The following is an 18,782-nucleotide window of genomic DNA, read 5'->3' on the forward strand; positions in this document are numbered from 1 at the left end:
CCCAAGAAAGACATTTTTGTAGTCATTGTGGGTACTCTCTGAAAACATCTACTTAATGTGTGGTGACTGGATACTAGGCTAGATGGACCATTAGTTTGACTCCGTTCATTTAATGTTCTCAACAGAATGGGACATTTCTTCTCTCTTCACGTACAGGTTGAACCATTCTGGGGCTACGGCTAGACTGCAAGCCTCTTTCGAAAAAGAGCGTCTAGACTACAATCAATACTTTCAAAAAAGCAAGCCGCTTTTTTGAAAGAGAGCATCCAGGTAGTCTGGATGATCTCTTTCAAAAAAGCACAGTTTGCATTACATAGCGCCTTTTATCGAAAGAGCACTTTCGAAAAAAGGCGTTCTTCCTTGTAAAACAAAGTTTTCCACGGTCGAAAAAACTGCCACATTCTTTCGATTTACTTTCGAACAAATGTGGCAGCAGTCTAGACTCAGGGGAATTTTTTTCGAAAAAAGTGGTTTTGCCTGTACCATGTTATCTTAACTTAGGGATGAATGCTATCACCTCTCATTGCAAAACCTGATCACCTGCTATGCAAAGTTGATAGCACTCATGAAGTCCTTAGTGGATTTCATGGAGTCTCTGGCACATCTCTGTTCCTGAGGTGAAAATTGCCTTTGAAGCAGGGATTTTGTTTTTAATTTTTGTTCCATTTTATCGGTTTTTTTCCAGATCAACTCAATTCAGTAGAGCCCTGCAGATCTGTGGATATCCACTTTATATCTGTGGGTATCTGCATCCACGGCACGTTTTTTTGCCGATAGGGATGCAGATACAAATTTTGTACCTAGAAACTTGCACATTTATGGCTATCCACTTTCCATCCACAGGTATCCGTGTCCACAGGTGTGGATCTCTGCAGCTCGCTTTAGCAGGTACAGAGGCAGATGCAAAGTTGTGTCTCCACGCAGGTTTCTACGATTCAGGTGCCCGTTTTATTTTGATTGAGGGTTTTTTGGTTAGGGAGGGAAGCATCAGTGTTACAACTGTATTTCTGGTGATGGTAAAGCCTTCATTGAAGAGGAGTGTTTCTTAAAGATAGTCAGACTCGGGCTTTGCCTGGCTGACTCTGGAACTTGGTTTCATAGCCAGATTCCCTCAGCAGAAAGCACTTGGTCCCAGTTTTCATGAACATCACCCTGGGTTTTGTGAGCTGCATTGCTCCATGGGAGAACATGACTTAGTGGCTCTCAAGCCCTGCTGATTCAGGCCAGATGGAAGCTGGCTTTGAATCGGTGTCTTTTGACTTTGTAAAATGAAATTGAGCTGCCAAACCAGATCGTGTCCTCGGTCAATCTCTAATGATTAGGTAATATCTTGTGTGAGGAAAGCAGTCTCAGTAAAGCTAGGTGATAACTGTAGAAGCTGGGCTCATTGCAGCTTGGTTTCTTTAGGAAAGTGTAGTGGACATTTGAAGAATGTAAAATCAAATGTACTGGTAATTTTGCATACTTCTCATCTCATTCTTCACCTTTGCTCTGTCCATTTGCATTCTATTTCCTCTTCTGCATCACCCAGTTACAATCTTTATAGTTGTTGCCATTTACTCCAACATTACTGCAAATTGAGATTTCTATTCTTTCTTCCCCATTCTTTTCATTTTAATTTTTTTTGTCTTCTCCGCTTGCCTCTGGCATTTTTGGCTGTCATTCCTGGTTTTTCTAAAAGTGACACACATACACACACTTTCTCTTGCTGTTCCTAAGCTGTTTCACAATAATTTCCGTGTCTGGGAGGTCATAACTACAATATGCCGCAAGTTATTTTTCTTATTTTCCTCAGCTAAAGTTGGATTACACTACCGTTTTCCATCTCTTGGTTCCCCTCTTTTTTTAATTTTAAAACTGGTTGAACTCTCCCTCTTTCTCTGAGAGACAGACAGACAGACACTGTTCAGATGGAATTGCTGCTCGAAACTCTGCTGCCCTCTTCTCCCCCCCTGCCCTCCCCCCCCCCCCTGCACCTTTTCATCTTCTCTCAGATTAGGGTGGAATAAAAAACCCACAAAGGGAATTTTTTTTATTGTGGGTAGGCAACTAGAGGGAGGAGGGGAAAATATCTCCAAATCACTAGCAGTATGATTACCTTGAAAGAAACATGACTGTCATACCTGATTGCTGAAATAATCCTTGTACTTGGGCCTCCTCGTTGCTCGTAACTGAATACTATCTTAAATTAAACCTGGAAAGACTGTGGGCCTGCTCCCCAAACCAGACACCAGGCTAAAACTCCTCAGAAAGAGACTTCATTTTTATTTTTGTTTGTATTTTATACTATCCACAGAACATTTTGGGTAACCAGTGTAGTTCTTCAGCAGGCTATGAGGCGCTTGGTTTGAAGACTTCTAAACTGCTGAGACTGGCTCTCCTGTTATCTCTCCATGTTAGACACACTCTGAGGGTTCTCTTATTTCTACAAAAGATTTAAAAAAAAAAACCCCTCCTTTTCTGCTCCCTCCCCAGCCTCAAACTCTCGGCATGATGATGCTTTCTGGCTGGGCGACTCCATTAACAGCAGTGGAGATGTCCTTAGGAAATGGGTTAGACACTGTATTTGTGTGAAAGTTTTATGCAAAAACATGTCCAACTGGCTGACCTGGTTGATCAGACTGGGTCTGTTCCTGTTCTAAAGACAGGATGTAAGGCCTTATAGAGCCTTGATATGTCAGTCAAGTATATTTTCTTGAACAGTGTTGTCTTCCTATTAGGCACTGGTGAAGCTCTTTGGGTCGCTGAGTTGTTTGCCGAATACATTGCATGTCCTGCATCAGTCTTTGCCACAGAAGAAATGCCTCTGAGACGTTTTTACCACTGCCAACGGGCAGTGATGTGAGAATATGTTTCAGTATCAAAAGCCAAAGAGGGTGTGTAGAGGGCATTGCAATATTGTTGTGCAGTGACAATCATTCTTTGCAAGGGCTAGCTGCCGGGACTATGCATCTGTGGATTTCCAGAACATGTTGTATCTGCAGGGTTTGCAGTGTTGGAGAATGAAGCAACACAGTGTTTGTATCCAAGGTTTGTGGGGATTTTTGTGTTGGTTTTTTTTTAGTAAAAGAAACAAAAAATAAATAAATAAGGGAGGCATGTCTCCCTGCTCCATGACATCTGTTGGATCATCAATCTTTTTAGGTTTGTCATTTTTGGCTTAGTTAATCTGTTTGCTAACTGGGTCCAAGCTACCTCTTTGAATTACCGACTCCTGAATGATCGGGACTCCTAGTGTGCTGGTCTCCAGCAAAGGTCACCGACACAGGTCTCCTTGCAACTTCAGTGCAAAAATGTATCGCCGTGTGTGGTCATGGGCTTTATGGAATTCATGGTGTCCTATGCGCGGCCTTTGTGGAACACACTGTCCACTTTGTTGGAGTCTGAATTTAAGTCATCCTCTATTTAGATCCACTGATGTATAACGATTTAATCATTAACTCTGCAGAATATAAAATTAAAAGTTATTGTAAAAAATGTGTGCTTTGATATGTTAAGGCACGGAAAAGTTTGATCTCTCCGACATACACAACTTTAGTTAGAATGTTTGTTTAATTGAATGTGTGATTCAGTAAAATAATATTTTCTTTAAAGATTTCTTGTAGCGTGATAGAAGTATAAGAGTTTGAGGGGTAGCCATGTTAGTCTACACTGCATCGTTATTTCGAGATAACAATGTGAGCATCTACACAGCCATTCTGTTATTTCTAAATAATTTTGAAATAATGCACAGCTTATTCTGAAATCTGTAAACCTCATTCTATGAGGAATAATGCTATTCCAAAATAGCTATTTCGAATAAGGCGTGTGTAGACACTCCACTTCTGCTATTTTGAAATAGCCCCTCACCAGGACCATTCTAAGTTATTCCTCCTCAGTGCCTTCTGGGGCTCTAAATCAAGATAGCGCATCTACATTAGAGAAGCTTGCCACAGACTAATTTTGAGGCTTCCCTGCTGTGTAGACGTGCTATTTTGAAATAAGCTACTTTGGAATAACTATTCCAGAAGAGCTTATTTTGAAATAAGTGTGCAGTGTAAACGCACCCTAACTGAATAAACTTAAAAAACAACAAATAGTCTTGCAGCACCTTAGAGATTAACAAAAAATGTAGATAGTATCATGAGCTTTCGTGGGCACAACCCACTTCTTCAGATGAATGGAGTTAAGGGGTTCAGAAGACAAATAGCAGAAAAAGAGAGGGGATGAGGAGAGAAAGAGAAGGAAAAAAATATATTGTCGGAGTGTCCTTGGTAAATGAAGCTGATCGAGTACTTAGAACCCACTCTAAGTACCCGGTGCTTGGCTTTTTATGTCATTAGGGTGTGGAACGTAGCAGGCCATCTAGTTAAGGTATTTGTTTAAACCTCTATTGCAGGTGTCACATTTGTAAATGAAATTAAGTTCTGCAGCTTCTCTCTCCAGCTGGTTTTTGAAAGTGCCTTGTAATAATAACTGCACATCCACCAATGTGATCTATGCCATCAAGTGCCAGCAATGCCCCTCTGTCATGTATATTGGCCAAACTGGACAGTCTCCACGACAAAGGATTAATGGACATAAATCAGATATTCAAAATGGTAACACACGCGAATCTGTTGGGGACCATTTTAACTTGCCCGGGCACTCACTAATGGATCTAAAGGTGACAATATTATTACAAGGCAATTTCAAAAACCAGCTGGAGACAGAAGCAGCAGAACTTAATTTCATTTATAAATTTGACATCTGCAATAAAGGTTTAAACAAAGACATGAACTATATTCCATACCCTAATGACATAAAAAGCCAGGTACCCGGTACTTAGAGTGGGTTCTAAGTACTCTAGCAACCTCATTTACCATGGAGACACTAACTGACAATATTTTTTTCCTTTTCTTTCCCTCCCCATCTCCTCTCTTTCTCTGCTATTTATTTGTCCCTGGGACCCTTTAACTCCATTCACTGGAAGAAGCAGGTTGTGTCCCCGAAAGCTCATGATACCATCTACATGTTTTGTTAGTCTCTAAGGTGTTGCAAGACTATTTGTTGTTTTTTACGTTTATTCAGAAGTATAAGACTAAATTTAAACCTTTTGTAGCACTTAATCAGACGTAGGTATCTCAAGGTGATTTATCTGACAAAACATTAGATTATAATTAAACCTTTACTCATCCTGTAGAGTTAATAATTAGCTTGAAGCCAATGGGATACAAGTGGGACAGTGCTTAAATTTAGATTTGAACCAGGAGAGAATGTAAGGACTTAGAGATGGAAGAAAGCAAATTCATGAAGGATTATAACATTTCACACCTAGAAATGTTTGGATTCACTCTGGGTCATTTGGGGTCCTGCCAAATTTTGCATTTCTGGGGAATATCAGAGCAATAGAGATCGTTGTAAAAATAACATATGCTATTTTTGTGCAAAAAAACTGCTTGCAGAATGAATTTAGTGGCCATGTTTTCATTTTTCATTTTTCTGGGTCTCCCTCTAGACAAGTCCAGGAAACTGGGGGGAAGAAGGCAGAATTATAGCTTGGGGTGGCAATCTAATTAACCTTCCCCAAAATTCATAGGCTTGAATTATGATATCATCTACATGTTTTGTTAGTCTTTAAGGTGCTACTAGACTATTTGTTGCTTTTGAAGTTTTTTCAAAATTCATAGGCCAGCCTTGTGCCTAGTGATATGATCATGGTGGACATGTGATTCTTCAGAATTTTAGTGATGGCAAAAATTTGTTTCTCTAACCAGAAATACGAAAGCTTCAGAGGGGCAGCTGTGGTTAGTCTTTAAGGTGCTGCAAGACTATTGGGTGGTTTTTAAGTTTTTTTTTGTTAGACTAACAAAATGTGTGGGCCATTCTTCTACAAAGGAAAACCACGGCTAAATGGACACAAGTCAGATATCAGAAATAGAAACACACAGAAACCTGTAGGGGAACATTTCAACCTATCTGGGCACTCAGTCATGGACTTAAAAGTAGCCATTCTTCTACAAAGAAATTTCAAATGCAATTTACTGAGGGAGAAGGCAAAATTGACCTTCATATGCAAATTTGACACCGTCTCTCCTGGCTTGAACAAAGACCTGAACTGGATAGGCCATTATAAAACTGCTTTCCTTACATTCAGCACCCAAATGACATCAAAAGCTAAGTATGGGACATTTCCAGCCCACTTAGTAGCCTCATTAGCACCAGTGCTACAATTAACAGGTAAGTTTCTTCCCCTTCTTCCTTCTTTTTCCTCTCCATTCTGCTCATCTGAAGAAGTGGGCTGTGCCCATGAAAGCTCATGATATTATATACATTTGCATTAGTCTCTAAAGTGCCTGCACGTTGCTTTTTATACGGCTACCCCTCTGAGACTTCCAGGAATACTAAGAGCTGTCAGTGGAATATAGACAAACTAAAACAAAGTGTTGTGACTTAGATTGGGAAGGGGCAGCAAGCCACAGCCTCTTGCTGTCATGATAGTACACCTCCACCACCGACACTAGGAAATCATCATATTCTTGTGAATAGGTTGCAGCCCAAAGGCCTGTGCTGTTTTGAACATTCTCTTGAGTGCTGCTGCTGTGATTTCTGCAGGGTACATCTTTTTGGAACTTAACCTGAGCCAGAAATCCAGCGTGTCAAGAAGGGTCCACCGGGTTTCCTTCAGAAGAACACGAGCTGTCTGAAAGCTTGCGTTGGGTGGAGGCATTTCTTCACTTGCTTAAAAATAATCAGAAGGTCCCTCTGAAACTCCAAGCTGCTTCAAATGTGTAAGACTTTGAGATGCGATTTAGGATTAGAAATAGTGTTATTTTATAGGATAAGCAGATTTTGGGGGCTAGACACTGAGCAGGTATAAATCAGCGTACACCACTGAGGCCAGATCTAATCTAGATCCAGCATTTTGGCTTAAGGTGTGCAACTCCAGCTACGTGGAGCTGGAGCTAGAGTCGGCTAACCTGAAGCAGAGCGTGGTGGCATCCCCACAGCGGGAGGCTGATGGGAGCAAATACTCCCATTGTCTTCCCTTACTCCTCACAAAAGCAGGAGTACTGGACACTGGCAGGGGCGCTCTCTGAGTTCAATTTAGTGAGACTTAGCTAGACTTGCTAAATCAAACTCAGGAATATCGATCGTGGCAGTGTTGATGTTCTGCAGAGTGAAGACAAGGCCTCTGTGGTGTAAAACCAGGTCACTTGTCTTGTGGGAAGGGTATCTACAAGTTGATGGCTTTAGTAAAGGGCCGGGTAAGCACAGGAGTGTTTGGTGCAGTGGGATTATGAGAAATGCTGCCCATTTCTACCATTTGCTTGCGGGTTTTTTTCTTTTGTTCCTGCTTTCTCTTCCAGCCCTTTTCATCGGTCCTCTCTCTAACTTTCTAACACACTTGCACATTTGCCCTATAATCTCCACTCTTGGTCCTCAGCCCCAGATCTGTACTTTAGCAATGGACCCAAACCAACCTTTTAGAATTAATGCGCCTCAGATTTTGGGGAAGTTTCACACCGTGGAAGCCACATCACTGAGATGATTTTTCAGTTTATTCCCTCCCTCATTGTTTCCATTTATTGCGCCTTTTCCTGCTGTATTGTTTCTCAGTAATTCATCGAGGAATTTGAAGTATTCAAGTAATTTAGCAAAGCTACTCTCTGAAATAATTTAGCAAAGCTACTCTCCTGCCTTGAGGGCGGGGGGCTGGACTCGATGACCTCTCGAGGTCCCTTCCAGTCCTATTATTCTATGATTCTATGAAATCACAATAAAATTTCACTGGGCGTCTGTTTGTGAATTTTGTGTGGCTTTGCATTCTTTCACTCGCGGAGTATGGTTTTATAGCACTTTGAGATTCATTTAATCTTGTGTAACACATGAATGATCCTGCTTATTCTAAAGGCCACATGCTTGATTGGGTAATTACTATGGATCTGTCTCTCAGTGGTTTAGTTTTGTTGCCTTGTTCCTTTTCTGTTACTTAATTATTTCATGAGATCTTTCTCTACCTTAACTACCATCGCTGTCTCATGTTATCATTTATCACTCTTCTTTGGAACCTCAGATTTGTAGTCTCCAGAGGAGGTTCTGATTTTGAATATTATTTTTCTGTTCCACCAAATGTGGGTTTGCTATTATACAGCTTTGCTCCCAAAGGGACCATGGATTGTGACGTCTCTATCATCTTGCATGCATTTGCTCCATCTGATGAAGTGGGTTTTACCCACGAAAGCTTATGCGCTAATAAATCTGTTATCTCTAAAGTGTCACAGGACTCCTTATTGTTTTTGCAGATTCAGACCACTGCTCTTCTGAGACTTAGCTCCGTCCTATAAGGCCATTATGAGGGACTGTAAGTTACAAGACAGAGAGTCAGTTGTCAGAAAAATGGGCAACTAGATTTTGGGACAGTTCATTTGATCACTAACTAGAGCATGCGTTCCCAAAGTGGGGGGGGGGTGTCCCCTGGGGGGGGGGGAAGAAATTCCGGGGGGGGGGGCACAAGGTGACCCAACCCCCTCCCCATCAAGTTTTGCTGCCCCCGTCAGTGCCTTTTTTTCCTCAACAAGTTACGCTGCTATTTTTGGGGAGAAGGGAGTGAGGGTTTCTCAAAAATCAAAAAGGGGGCGTGATGCCGAAAAGTTTGGGAACTGCTGAACTAGAGTATCAGGAAACATAGATTATACTGTTAGCTCTATCGGTCTAAAAATAATTCTGCTTCAGCTCCTTTATACCTGGTAATTGGCTAATAAATCACTTTTAAAAAATAACAAATTGTAGGTTCTTCTTTGCCTTTTCTTTCTATGAGCTTTTTTGGGACTCTTGTTTTCAAGATTTTTTTTTCTGCAACCGTGAGAACTAGAAACTTTGATTTCCTTTTTTTAAAATAAAAACTGAAATTCTCATATGATTTCTTATTGGAACCCATCAGATTAAGTGGGCTTTACCCACGAAAGGTCATAATTCAGTATAAGTTAGTCTCTAAGGTCTGGTCTATACTGCAGCGGAAGGTTGAATTAAGATAAACAAATCCATCTACGTAAATTACATAGCTGGAGTCGATGTATCTTAAATCGTGTTGCCACACAGCAGGAGGCTGATGGGAGCAAACACTCCTGTCGGCTTCCTTTACTCTTCATGACTGCTAGGAATGCAGTGCTGGCTTGAGATGATATCTAAGTCTATGCTAGACCCGCTTAATCGAATGCCAGAAGATTGACCTTTGGAGCATTGATCTGCCAGTAAGTATAGATGTGGCCTATGGTGTCCCAGTCCTCTTAAAGTTACATACTAGGACAGCTGCCAGAGACTTTTTGAAATTCTCAAGTGATCCCATCACTTCAGAAACTGGGGCTTTAAGAAAAAACAAACAAATATTGCTCATATAGCTCTCTAGGAATGTGTTCTTTGGTTAATCCAGCCCAACCTTTCAGGAGGTTATTCATTGATTTCAGGTTTATTCCATCTTGTGCCTCTAATGCAGTGTTTCTCAAAGTGGTCCACGAACCCACTTTGAGAAACCTATTCACTGGAAGCTTGTTTATTTACCGGTGCTGCGGCCTGGAGTATTGTGGCTCCTATTGGCCGTTTGCAGCCAAGAGGAGCTGCGGGAAGCGGCAGCCCTGCCCATGTCACTTCCTGCAGCTTCCTTAGCTGCAAAGGGCAAAACTGAGTCAATAGGAGCTGTGAGGCTCTGTGGCCACGGCGCCGGTAAATAAATAAACCGACATGGCCAGTTAACAGATTTCTCACAGTGGTTTCATGGACCACTTTGAGAAATGATGCTCTAATGTAGGCATATATGAGTGATGTTCTAGGAAAGAGATTTTTTTTTTAAGGAGATAAATTGTGCCCTCTGTGGCAAAATGGACGTTCCAGTCACTAGTATGTAATTTTGTCTTTAGCAAAATGATCTTTAAAAGGTATAAACGTGGAATGCAACAGCCTACCTCAGAGAGTGGATTTTATTGGAATGGCAGAAGTGTACATCTGGAAGTTTTCACTTAATTCGTTGCCATTTTTTCTTGTGCAGTGATTCAGGTGTAAAGAAATCACTAGACTTGCTATCAACAAACATTTTAGCTTGGGATGAATTCAAGACCCAAAGTTTAGATCAATGGTCGGGGATTCTTTTCTGCAAAAAATTTTGAACAAAATGACAAAGCTTTATTTTATTCAAAAGCTTTCATGGATTTCTTTCAAAGGGTTTGCATGCAAATGTTCGTTTTATTTTATTTTTAAATTGAATGGAATTGAAATGAAAATGGTCCCATTTCTGAAAAATCTGAACTTTTTTTTGTGGAACTTTTCATAATTAAAAAAAAAAAACACTTTCTATGACAGATTTATCAACCAGTCTTATTAGGATCCATAGTCAGATTTCAACATCTGTAAGCTTTGGAGGGTATATGGAGCTAGGATTATTGTAAAAGATAGACCAGCTATAACAATTGGATCCAGATTGATACCGTTTTTAAAGTTGACATTGAGATATTTCTTTAATAGTCCAATTCATGTAAAGAAAGCAATGAAGAGCCTATGGTGAAAACAATATTTCTCAAGTTCTCGGAGTGAGATGAAACTCTCTTGAAAGTAATTTGGAGAAGCATTCCCTCAATCAATGACACTTGTTTTCTTTCGCATTCGGGATACTGTGCATTTTACTGGATTGTCTGGCAACTTGTTAGATGTCCCAACATGCCTCTAGTCCATGTGAAAGCCAAGCTTTTGATCATGGCTTGGCTCTCATTGGTGGCTTGGCATGTATATGTTACAGCATGCAACCGACAAATTCTGCCACCATGAAATCTTTACTAAGATGAAGCTTTGGGCTTCTAACACCAATTATTAATTATTCAGATCTAATTTTTCTGTAGATTGGTTTTTTTTTTTTTCTTCATAAATTGACTATCCAGCCTGGAATCAATGTTGTTCGGGACTTCCAATTCTTCCAGAGCTGCCACACCTATGAGCTCCGTTATACTTTCTGGTTTACGTCTGAATTTTCAGAGTGCTTCAACAAATTTCATTGGTCACTTGGAAGGGCTGCACATGGCAATTCCTGGTCCATCTCTATAATTGCCACTGGACTGAGTGCAGGTTAGCATGCGTGCTCACTTCTAGGTTACCCTACTGGGCTCTCCCCCAGATGTGCATCTTCTCTACCCTCCGTTCTGTGGCTTGGCAGGTCACATAAAAAGTCTAACCCCCTTGTGGGATAGCGAGAACAAATCCCTTCCGTCTCCCTGAAGTGGTCTTCTGCAGGAGCCTGTTTTGTTCCCGTAGTATAGTGATAGAAATGTAGCCGTGTTAGTCTGGTGTAGCTGAAACAAAAAACAGGACTATGCAGCACTTTAAAGACTAACAAGATGGTTTATTAGGTGATGAGCTTTCGTGGGCCAGACCCACTTCCTCAGATCAAATAGTGGAAGAAAATTGGCACAACCATATATACCAATTTTCTTCCACTATTTGATCTGAGGAAGTGGGTCTGGCCCACAAAAGCTCATCATCTAATAAACCATCTTGTTAGTCTTTTATGTGCTACATAGTCCTGTTTTTTGTTCCCGTAGTGTTCTTTTTCCTTTGTATCTGACCTGCTAAACCCTCTCCTGGAGCTTGTCTTTGCCAGAGAGACCTGTCTCCTCACCAGTCTCTCCTCAGCCTACCTATAAAGCTTAGTTCTGTCTCCTCTGGCCAGGGGACAATTAAATAATCACCTCACAGGTGCAGGCCATAACTAACTGGACTCTTTCCATTGCCCTGTTGGGGATGGGGCTTATCCTTATCACAGTGCACTCAAGTTTTATGTCCTTCTGCCCAAAAGCAATGTACTAAAATAGCCTTTGTGTCTGTTAGCTATTCATCTCCGGAAATAGCTACCAAGGAGGTTTGAAATATCTCTTGCCGTTGCTTTTATAGTGTGGTAGGTGTCCCTAGTGCAGGGAGGAAAGCAAATGTGCACTTAAATTTCATCTTGGTCTATTCCTTTTTTTTATTTGCTTTAGTATTTCTGTTTGTTGAATGAAGTCAAACTTTCAGAGAGAGAGAGCAAAATCCTTGTATCTTTGTTGGCACTTGTTGCATGCGGAAACTCCCCTAAGACTATGTTCCCGAAAGAAGCTGTCTGACGCAGCCTGTGTGAAGAGAATAAACATTGTTTAACCTCGCTTGCATTCTTACCTCACCTTTGGCCAGTTCCCTCCAGCAGTACATCGTGCTCCTGGAGAAAACAAGCCCTCACTCCTCAAGGTTGCAACTGGTGTTTCCTCTCTTGCATGGAGAACTTATTCTTGGGATCAAGCTTCTTTTAATGTCTCTTCATGAAAGACACATCAAGGAATTCAGTTTGTGAAAAGCTGACTGGTACTGGCATAGTGGGAGAGACAGAACAAAAGTCAGTGTAGGTGGATACAGTGAGTCATTTCTGATTGAGACAGGCATAAGAATACCCGGTCATAAATTTTTTGGTAATCAAATGTTTTTTGCGGTCACCGGCTCTAATGAATCAGAACATACAAATGAAGCCGAGTTTTAGGCTCGTGCTGTTGAATGCCAAAACAGGTGTATAAAGCTTTTTCTTCTTCGTGTTTTAAGAATGAAACCCTTAATCTTGCTTGGGTTACCAAAATTTACTTAGCTGGTGCTGCTGACTTAGTGCTGTTGGTTCCTGTGAGGTATTTTGATGCAGCATGAGCCGTAGGCTTGGTCTATGCTACACAGTTTTAATGTGTCGGAACACTAATGCTAGCAAGTATGTTGTTGGACCCTGGGCTGAGCAGCCATGTTCAACAGCATGTCAGCAAACTTCGATTAACGACTTGATATCAAGGAGTTTGTGGTGGCCAACGGACACTATGCTGGACGCATCTGTCCCAGTGTACGTGGCCTCCAAACCATAACATCGTTCTGTTAGCCAAGTTCAAAACAAGGTAAAATTTCACCGCGCTGGTCTGACCTCATAGGGACGAAGGGGAGGTGAGTGTGCCTGGACCATTTTTATTCACCCTGAAATGAAGGCGCTGTCCTGTTCTCAAGCTGAGAAATGGCTGAGTTGGAGAAGGTCCTCTGCTATTGGAGAATGCCACCATCGTCTTAAGAAAACCACCTTGATGACGTCTCTTTAGAAAACTTGCTCCATGTTGTTTGCTCAACAAAAGAATGACAGCTGCTTGACAATCTGATCAGGAGTCACCCAGTATTTCATCTTCCATTTTGGCTCAAGGTCAGCAGCTTCTGTTGTTATGTTTTTAATTGAAGGCAAAGTCCTCCTGACTGGTGCTTTAAAAAAAAGAGTTTACATGACACATCAAGATAAACAAGTAATAACATGCTGTTGATGACAAACTTCCATGGTCTGTGTGGAATGGTAGTTAGCGACACTTCTGACATGGTCTCTAAAGAGAGACTGTAAACTGATACTAAAATAGAGGAGTCCTTCATTTTTAATCCAAAAGACTGTGAATCTCCCAACACACCGATTTTTACCCATCCCTTCAGTGTTGGGGCAGCATTTTATATTCAGGAGACTTAACTTTCATTTGGAAAAAGTAAAGACTTGGCAATGGACTGATCCTAAAGATGACTTAGAATCCCAGGGCTGCAAGAGACCTCAGGAGTCATCGAGTCCAGTCCCCTGCCCAAAGCAGGCCAAGACTGGCTAACCTTGTGAGGAGGGCTTTAAACTAGGTTTGTCGGGGGCAGGTGAGCAAAGCCCACAGGTAAGTGCTGAATGTGCGGGACTGGGAGATGGGTTGGAAATGGGGGGGACTACGACCTATAATGGCAAGGAGAAAGGAGGGTCAGGGCACAACAGGGAGGCAAGATCAAATCAGTATCTTAGATGCCTATATACAAATGCGAGAAGTATGGGTAATAAGCAGGAAGAACTGGAATTGCTAACCAATAAATACAACTATATCATTGGTATTACAGAAACCTGGTGGGATGGGACGCATGATTGGAATATTGGTATGGAAGGGTACAGCTTGCTCAGGAAGGACAGACAGGGAAAAAAGGGAGGATGGGTTGCCTTGTATATTAAAAATGTACACACTTGGACTGAAGTGGAGATGAACGTAGGAGATAGCTGTGTAGAGAGTCTCTGGGTTAAGCTAAAAGGGGTAAAAAACGAGGGTGATATCATGCTAGGAGTCTACTACAGGCCACCTAGCCAGGTGGAAGAGGTGGATGAGGCCTTTTTAAAACAATTAACAAAACTATCCAAAGCCCAAGGTTTGGTGGTGATCGGGGACTTCAACTATCCAGACATATGTTGGGAAACTAACACAGCGAGGCACAGGCTATCCAATAAGTTTCTGGACTGCATTGGAGACAACTTTCTGTTTCAGAAGGTTGAAAAAGCTACCAGAGGAGAAGCTGTTCTGGATTTGGTTTTAACAAATAGGGAGGAACTAGTTGAGAACTTGAAAGTGGAAGACAGTATAGGGGACAGTGATCACGAAATAATAGAGTTCATGATCTTAAGGAAAGGTAGAAGGGAGACCAGCACAATTGAGGTTATGGATTTCAGGAAGGCAGATTTTGATAAGCTCAGAGAACTTGTAGGTAAGGTCCCATGGGAAGCAAGACTGAAGGGAAAAACAACTGAGGAGAGTTGGAAGTATTTCAAAGGGACGTTGTTAAGGGCCCAAAAGCAAACAATTCCGCTGTGTAGGAAAGATAGAAAATATGGCAAAAGACCAGCTTGGCTTAACAAGGAGATCTTGCATGATCTCAAAATAAAAAAGGAGTCATATAAAAAATGGAAACTAGGACAACTAACAAAGGATGAATATAGGCAAGCAACATGGGAATGCAGGGGCAAGATTAGAAAGGCAAAGGCACAAAATGAGATCAAACTAGCTACAGGCATAAAGGGAAACAAGAAGACCTTTTATAAATACATTAAAAGCAAGAGGAAGACCAAGGACAGGGTAGGCCCACTGCTTAGCGAGGAGGGAGAAGCAGTAACAGGGAACTTGGAAATGGCGGAGATGCTCAATGACTTCTTTGTTTCGGTCTTCACCGAGAAGTCTGGAGGTGTGCCTAACGTAGTCAATACAAGCAGAGAGAGGGTAAGTTTAGAAGATAGGATACACAAAGAACAAGTTAAAAATCACTTAGGAAAGTTAGATGTCAGCAAGTCACCAGGTCCTGATGAAATGCATCCCAGGATACTCAAGGAGCTGATAGAGGAGGTATCTGAACCTTTAGCTATGATCTTTGAAAAATCATGGCAGACAGGGGAGATTCCAGAAGACTGGAGAAGGGCAAATATTGTGCCCATCTATAAAAAGGGGAATAAGAACAACCCAGGAAATTATAGAGCGGTCAGTTTAACGTCTGTCCCAAGGAAGATAATGGAGCAGGTAATTAAGGAAATCATATGCAAACACTTGGAAGGTAATAAAGTGATAGGGAATAGCCAGCATGGGTTTGTGAAGAACAAGTCATGCCAAACTAATCTGATAGTTTTCTTTGATAAGATAACGAGCCTTGTGGATAAGGGAGAAGCGGTGGATGTCATATACCTAGACTTTAGTAAGGCATTTGATACGGTCTCGCATGATATTCTTATTGATAAACTAGGCAAATATAACTTAGATAGGGCCACGATAAGGTGGGTGCATAATTGGCTGGATAACCGTAGTCAGAGAGTTGTTGTTAACGGTTCTAAATCCTGCTGGAAAGGGATAACAAGTGGAGTTCCTCAAGGGTCTGTTTTGGGACCCGTACTGTTCAATATCTTCATCAATGATGTAGATATTGGGATAGAGAGTACTCTTATTAAGTTTGCAGATGATACCAAACTGGGTGGGGTTGCGACTTCTTTGGAGGATAGGGACATAATTCAAAATGACCTTAGCAAGTTAGAGAAATGGTCAGAGGTAAACAGGATGAGGTTTAATAAAGAGAAATGCAAAGTGCTCCACTTAGGAAGGAACAATCAGTTCCATACATACAAGATGGGAAGCGACTGTCTAGGAAGGAGCATGGCGGAAAGGGATCTAGGGGTCATAGTGGACCACAAGTTGAATATGAGTCAACAGTGTGATGCTGTTGCAAAAAAAGCAAATATGATTCTAGGTTGTATCAACAGGTGTGTTGTAAGCAAAACTCGTGAAGTCATTCTGCCGCTCTATTCTGCACTAGTTAGGCCTCAGCTGGAGTACTGTGTCCAGTTCTGGGCGCCACATTTCAAGAAAGATATGGAGAAATTGGAAAGGGTACAGAGAAGAGCGACAAGAATGATTAAAGGTCTAGAGAACATGACCTAAGAAGCCAGGCTTCATGAACTGGGCTTGTTTAGTTTGGAAAAAAGAAGATTAAGGGGGGACATGATAGCGGTTTTCAAATATCTAAAAGGGTGTCACAAGGAGGAAGGAGAAAATTTGTTCCTCTTGGTTTCTGAGGACAGGACAAGGAGTAATGGGCTTAAAGTGCAGCAGGGGAGGTTTAGATTGGACATTAGGAAAAAATTCCTAACTGTCAGGGTGGTCAAATATTGGAATAAATTGCCAAGGGAGGGGGTGGAATCTCCCTCTCTGGAGATATTTAAGAACAGGTTAGATAGACATCTGTCAGGGATGGTGTAGACGGAGCTTGATCCTGCCTTGAGGGCGGGGGGCTGGACTCGATGACCTCTCGAGGTCCCTTCCAGTCCTATTATTCTATGATTCTATGATTCTAACCCCAACTAAATCATCCCAGCCAGGGCTTTGTCAATCCGGAACTTAAAACCTCTAGGGATGGAGATTCCACCTCCTGATAGACATCTATCAGGGATGGTCTAGATGGTGCTTGGGCCTGCCGTGAGGGCAGAGGACTGAACTTGATGACCTCTCGATGTCCCTGCCAGTTCTAGTGTTCTGTGATTGTGATTCTTATTTCACAAAATACATCTTTGAAGACTAATACCGTTACTTTTGTCCAGTATGCTGTTACTGTCTATAGTATCCTGTAGGACATTATTGTTGATTTTCATACAGTGGTAATAAGTGTTCTCCATCTTTACATACCCACACCTACAGTTATCAGGTCATAATTTTGTATTCTGATTATCTGATTACGTCAGTGGAGTTTCTTCCTGCTGTCATGGCATGGGGCCTCCAAATTGCATACCTCCCTGGGAAGGCTGATGAGAACATTTTGCGTTTTATATTCACTGAAGAGAAAATATCTACAACCACTTCTGATTTCACCAACAAGGTGGTCTCAGGGTAAAATCTTTCCTGTTCTCTTGCTATAAAAGTATGACTTGGTACTTACCTAAAACATTTCTTCAGTAGTTCTCCAAGCATGGCTGGAGGTGATTGTCACCCATCTTTAGAAGCAAGGAATTGAGGCACAGAGATCGGGGGTACCCAACTTAATCCCAGAAAGATTGAGAGGGAATCTGTTGAGAGAGAATTTGTAAACCTCCTTGCATCTTTCTCGACAGATTCCCCCTCTAGACTGTTGCTTTTTCCTGACAAAGTCAGCAAAACATGGTGGCCATTTTTATGCAAATTAGGTGCAGGATATTTAAATCCCTGCCTCATTTGCAATGTCGACCTACCTAATCTGCATCCCTCTGCCGACAGAGGGATGCAGTCTAGACATACCCTTACAGACTAACAAATATATCATGAACTTCAAAGGGGTAGCCGAGTCAATCTGTAACAGGCAAAACTTAAAAAACAATACATTGTCTAGTAGCACCATAAAGACTAACAAAACATGTAGATGGTACAATGAGCTTTCGTGGGCACAACCCACTTCTTCAGATGACCGGAGTGTTGGAAGTCCAGATCCAAGAATAAATAAGGGAAGGCGGGTGGGGGAGAAATATATATCATGAGCATTCCTGGGGAAAAACCCTCTTTACCAGAGACTTGTGGGTTGGTTTTCCTGATTCTCAAGAGCAGGTTTATAAGATCTCAGCAATCAAGAGGTGTGAACTTATGTACGGTGGTCACAACAGGCATGGAGTGAGAAATAACTCTGAGAAAGGAAGGAAGTTGGGGTCCACATAAGAACAGCCATGTTGGGCCAGACCAAAGGTCCATCTAGCCCTATATCCTGTCTTCAGACAGTGGCCAATGCCAGATGTTCCAGAGGGAATGAACAGAACAGGGAATCATCAAGTGATCCCTCTCCTGTCGCTCATTCCCAGCTTCTGACAAACAGAGGCGAGGGACACCATTCTTACCCAGCCTGGCTAATAGCCATTAATGGACCTAACCTCCATGAATGTATCTAGTTCTATCCTGAACCCTGTTCAAGTTGGAGAGTTAGCATAGTAAGGGATGGCCAGTGAAGAAATGGGTAGATTGGAGGTTGGAGGTCAGCTGTGGAGAATGGGAGGGTAGTGACGGGTCCAGAGAACTTCTGAACATTCTGCTATGATGTTCGGAGAAGAGTAAATGGATTTCTGCGGGCAGGGGGGAAAGGTTGAGCATACTGGTCGTGCCGTTCAAACAGCTTTTGTGTACTGGGGGAGCGGTACACGGCTGAATCAAGCATACCCGAACGGTGCCGTAGCGCACGTGATTTCATTTGAAAACCTAACCTGTTAATGTGAAGGCAGGTTGACAAGGCAGGTGATGCAAACCAGGAAAGGGGTTTGCATCCAAAATAGCAAAGCTTCAGCTGTGCTTTTGCCTGATAACACGGAGTGAGGAAGTCTCAGTCAAACCTCCTGTGCCGTGAGATGATGGCTGCTTGGTGATAGCCCGACTGCACTGATAAGAGAGTGCAGCAGCAGAATTACCAAGTGTTTTTTTTTAAATGAACTGCAATCAATAAGCACCTTTTACTACAACTCGGAA

At 41.9% G+C, this 18,782-nt stretch overlaps 1 protein-coding gene across 1 annotated transcript in view; it reads left to right on the forward strand.

The window, feature by feature from the left end:
• LOC149524113 (uncharacterized) overlaps nucleotides 1-18,782 on the forward strand; it is a 194,950-nt gene that overhangs the window by 80,010 nt on the left and 96,158 nt on the right. The window contains exon 4 of the mRNA XM_089779548.1: nucleotides 844-939. Within this exon, the coding sequence (XP_089635674.1) occupies nucleotides 844-939 (96 nt within the window). The remainder of the gene's footprint in view (nucleotides 1-843; nucleotides 940-18,782) is intronic.

Source organism: Pelodiscus sinensis, chromosome 6, assembly GCF_052426305.1.
Source record: "Pelodiscus sinensis isolate ZL-2025 chromosome 6, ASM5242630v1, whole genome shotgun sequence".
Taxonomy (NCBI): domain Eukaryota; kingdom Metazoa; phylum Chordata; order Testudines; family Trionychidae; genus Pelodiscus; species Pelodiscus sinensis.